The 4,962-nt window shown below is 32.2% G+C and overlaps 1 protein-coding gene across 1 annotated transcript; it reads left to right on the top strand.

Annotated features, from left to right (window-relative positions):
• The first annotated feature begins 492 nt into the window (after positions 1–492).
• LOC133819132 (protein IQ-DOMAIN 19) lies at positions 493–2,925 on the top strand. The gene is made up of 4 exons (XM_062252305.1): positions 493–1,326; positions 1,423–1,668; positions 1,785–2,477; positions 2,579–2,925. The coding sequence occupies exons 1-4, from the start codon at positions 859–861 to the stop codon at positions 2,597–2,599; spliced, it is 1,428 nt and encodes a 475-aa protein (XP_062108289.1). The 5' UTR covers positions 493–858; the 3' UTR covers positions 2,600–2,925.
• The last annotated feature ends 2,037 nt before the right edge of the window (positions 2,926–4,962 follow it).

Here is a 4,962-nt window from a genome sequence, read left to right as displayed (position 1 = left end):
CATATACAGCTAGAGGTCACCATTTTAAAGTACCGAGTTTAAGAGCTTACCTAAGCGAGTAAATGCACATAAAACTATCTGAACTTGTCCTTGAAAATTTTCTTCTACCATACCAAGTCACACAAAAATCTCTTCTTACATTCTCTTTACATCACAAGTTTGCAGAGAATCCACCCTATGGAATTAGAGATGTAAAGATGGGGTGCCTTCTAATAGGGTCTTAGAATAGAATAATCTTAAGGTAAGCTTTGCTATGAGTTTTTCTAATAAATCTAATTACTACTAGCTTGGTGGAAGTAGTGTGCACGTGCCAAAGAAAATAAATAAACCATTCCTTTTAACTCTTGGTGTAATGGACCCCACACAGTCTCCATATTGGGACCCCTACTGGGCAGCTTCCCCCACCCTTAAAAATCGAGTATTTTACAAGGATTCTCCAGCTTCTTGTCCCATCTTCACATGGTCTCTGATCCTATCCCATACCCCATATCAACCTATATATGAAATGTTTACCAAAACACCCTTGGTGAAAATGGATTAGAACAAGGTGTAATATATGAAAGAAATGGGAATCTAAGATTGTTCCCAAGCAAGGGTAAGGAATAATAATCTTTACCATTTAATCTTGAAAGAGATTACTGGAAAGTGTCTTATCTGGGGAGCTTCCTCTTTGCTTCTTTCTTTCTTCCCCCACCCCACTACCTAAACTAGCCTTAATAAACAAGACAGACAAAACAATCATCTCTTAATTTGTGAAAGATCTTGAAATATATGACTTGTTGCTTTCTTCTTCTTCTTTCTTTATTGTTTGTAAGTCATACAACTATGCTAGCTTAGAAGGAACTAGATTTGACAAAGATGGGGAAAACAAGCAAATGGCTTAGAAGTATCTTGACAGGGAAGAAGGACAAGGATATTAAGGAGAAAGAGAAATGTCTAAGTGATCAGAATTGTACTCTTGCCACTGACAGTCCCACAACTCCAATATCAATCGCACAGACAACATCAAAAGAGAAAAGAAGATGGAGTTTTCGAAGATCATCCGCCTCCGCTGCAGCCACTCCAAAGGACTTAAATTCTACAGAACAGTTTTCCATGACTCCACCAAGTGTTCTACAGGCTGCAATGGAAGCCGAGAATGAGGAGAAAAAGCATGCCATGGCTGTTGCAGTAGCCACAGCTGCAGCTGCTGATGCAGCAGTGGCTGCAGCACAGGCTGCGGCCGCTGTTATTCGGTTAACTGTGGTAGCCAATGGAGCCGAGAATGATAGTGCAGTTGAAGAGGCTGCGGCCACAAAAATCCAATCTTATTTCCGCTCTTTTCTGGTATGAAACTAGAAATTCATGTCTTTTAAAGGTAGAATATTAATACTATGATGTTAGAGATTGATATATGGAACAATTGTATTTATGGCATCACAGGCAAGAAAAGCATTGTGTGCATTGAAAGGATTGGTGAAGTTGCAGGCATTGGTGAGAGGCCATCTTGTGAGGAAACAGGCCAAGGCTACTCTCCGGTGTATGCAAGCCTTGGTGACGGCCCAGGCTCGAGCTCGAGCTCAGAGAATCCGAATGGTTGATGACACAAAGTCTATTACTAATCATAGGCCTTCTACTCCACACAGAAAATCAGTACAGGACAATTGGCTCAGGACTAATCCATATAATGTAAGATTAATCTCCTTCTCAATTGTCAAAGAACTTTTATTTGTTGGTAGAATAGACCCTTTTCATATTTTCTTAAATTAATGGTGGATTTTTCATTATGGGATTCATTCAAATAGGACACAGACATAGGCATGGAAGAAAACATCAAGATAGTAGAGATGGATCTCGGCGGATCAAAGGGATCAACAAAGAGCAGAAGCAGCTATTCAATTCAATCACAAACAGAAAATAAGCCATTTTCATCGAATAATCGACCAAGCTCAAGACAAGAAAATTTCCACCAGCAGGTGTCACCAGCACCATCAGCTCTTACTGACATGAGTCCAAGAGCTTGCAGTGGCCATTTTGAGGACTACACATTTGGCACAGCTCAAAGTAGTCCTCAGTACTACTCTGCAATTTCCAAACCTGACCCATCAAAGCTACCATTTGCCTTTCCAAGGCCAGACTATGCAGAAGAATCACTCTCCTATCATCATGATTACCCTCTGTACCCAAATTACATGTCAAACACTAAATCTTCAATTGCCAAGGTCCGGTCGCAGAGTGCACCAAAGCAGAGGCCAGACACTCTGGAAAGGCCCCCGAGCCGGCGCAGGGCATCTATAGAAGGAAGGAATGTGCCAAGAGCTGTGAGGATGCAACGTTCATCTTCACATGTTGGTGCAACTGCTCACAACTACCAATATCCATGGTCAATCAAGCTTGACAGGTCCTTCGTTTCGCTTAAGGACAGTGAGTGTGGCTCAACTAGTACAATGCTCACTAACACAACAAACTACTACTGCAAATCTGTTGTGGCCTATGATGTGAGTATTGTTTCTAATACTTAACGTAGAAAATCCAATCAATGTATGTGATCATCAATTAACCATATTCAATGTTTTTTTTTTAATCTTTGTGGCTGCAGCCTCATGGGAATAAGTACTAATTGCCCAACAACAACAAGAACTATGCAGATTTTTTTCATAGACAAAGTAGTCAAAATCTTGACGCAGCTTAATTTCTGACTCAACACATCTCCATGTTTCCATTTTATTTTATTTTTTACATTTATTTTTCATTGTAATTGCAGAAGAATTGTGTATCTCGAAGTGTACTTTTTTCTTTTTCTTTTTTTACTGTGCAGAATTTGTTTCATTTTGGATTTTTTTGATGCTTTATAAAGCCATTTGGCAAATATTTGCTAAAGTAAATTGTAATAGGACATAATGTTTATTGGAATGAATGACTCATCTATAAAAATTTGGAAGTGAAGTTGACCAAAATCGGAGTATTTTTTTAAGGGGTAAAATTGGAGTATTTGGAATGACCTTTTTCCTTTTCTGTTTTTAGGAGTGACAAAATATTAGAAGTTTTTTAATTCTCCAAAGTATCTCCCATTTTAATTTCAGTACTTATTGAAAGTTTCAATTTTATATCAGTCCTTACTTAATCTTTCAGTTTCATCCAAAAACTTATTACTTTGTTTAGAAAAATAACAACCACTAATAAATTAGACATAATTGCCGATGTTTTATAAAATTTAAATTTTATTATAATAAAATATACAAAAATTAGTTGTCATATAACAAACTAAAAAATTCTTAAAAAAGTTTCATTTCACTTATTATCTTCCTCTCATTATTCTTTGAGCCAACTCTATTGTGTTTAATTCAAAGTTATAATATTTTGTTAATTTTTTTCTTTAAATGTAGTCACTAATTTCCCCCCTCTAAAAAGGTAACTTGTGATGGTAACTCACTGTGCATGTAATGGGGAATTTGCAACGAAAATCCTTATATAGTGATATTTGCAATACTTAAATAACTAAGTAATTTTTTTGGTGGAGAAAATCTTCGCTGTTAGTGTTTTAATGTGTTGTTGGTCCCTAGTTGTTAACATACTATAAAATTAGTGTATTGTTATTTTTTAGCACATCTTTACAAAATAAGACTCCAATAGAATGTAAAATATGTGTCAAATTTGACGCAATATATAGTATGGATTCACAATAAATATCACATTTTTTATTTTTCTTTTGACACTAATTAATATTGTTTATATTAGTTAAAGTTTTCTAACTTTTTACTTATTTATTTAATAATTTTTATATATTTTCAATAAAAATTAAAATGCTTTTTTTGACTTTTTAAATGAATTTGCATCAAATATATTGAAGCACAATTAAAAAAATTGGGTCAAATATAGTATTAACTCATTTTTTAGCCAAATTTAGAACAGAATTTACACCATCCATTAAAAATGTTAAAAGAATTTTAGTGTAACAAAAATCACTATATAAAAAACTTTCACTGTAAGTCACTCTATTTTATAGCATTATTTTTAGCATAATAATAAATTGAATATTTTAGATAAATTAATATTACTTTATTACTATAATTTTAGATAAATTAAATTATGATATATATTAATATTTATTTATCTAAAATATTTAATATATTATTCTTTAATAAAAGAGGAAAGTACATGTTTTATGGCATTTTTTTAACAAGTTTACAAAAATATGACTTTTTTAAACTTATTTTATGAGTTTTTTTTTTTAAAGAATTTTCAATTTTATGTTTAGTTTCTCATACTTTTGTATAAAAATTAGTTTATGTCATAGTTTTACTCTTCATAAATTTATTTAAATTAGGAGATTATTTTAGTCATTTAAGTGTTTTTCATTATATTATATTTATATTAGTTTCAGTATACAATATTGGCTTAATATTTTAAAAATGGAACTTAATTTGTTTTATTATTTTTATAATGTTTAACATTTATTTTTTATAATTTAATGTTACAGTTTAAAATCACAAACACTTTACAATTTTTAGTTTTCATCTCTTCAATTTCTCTTTTATGTGTATCTTATTTCTCCTCCCTCTTTGTCAAACATTTACGGGGAAAACTTCTTATTCAATTATCTCACATTCAACTTAAAATATTTTATTATTTATTATCATTTTTTATTACTATAGTTATCTTTTTCTACTATACATAAAAAAATAATCAAATCAATTTTTTTTGTTCTAGCTTATATATATATATACATATAAAGATCATGGTTTTTTTTCCTTGTTTAGGTTAAGTAATTGATTACAATCACGTTTTCATATATGATTTTTTTTTTCAAATTTAGATGTTCCCATCAGGGTAACCGGATACCTATTCACGTTTTCATATCATTTTTTTTCCTTTCAAATTTGAATGTTCTCATCAAGGTAACTGGTTACCCATTCACATTTTTTATATCTATTTTTTTTCTTTCCAAAGTTGGATGTTCTTATCAAGGTTACTGGTTACCCT

This window comes from Humulus lupulus, chromosome 2 (assembly GCF_963169125.1).
Source record: "Humulus lupulus chromosome 2, drHumLupu1.1, whole genome shotgun sequence".
NCBI lineage: Eukaryota > Viridiplantae > Streptophyta > Magnoliopsida > Rosales > Cannabaceae > Humulus > Humulus lupulus.
Note: the sequence above shows the minus strand (reverse complement) of the source record. Positions and strands in the feature narration are given on the sequence as shown.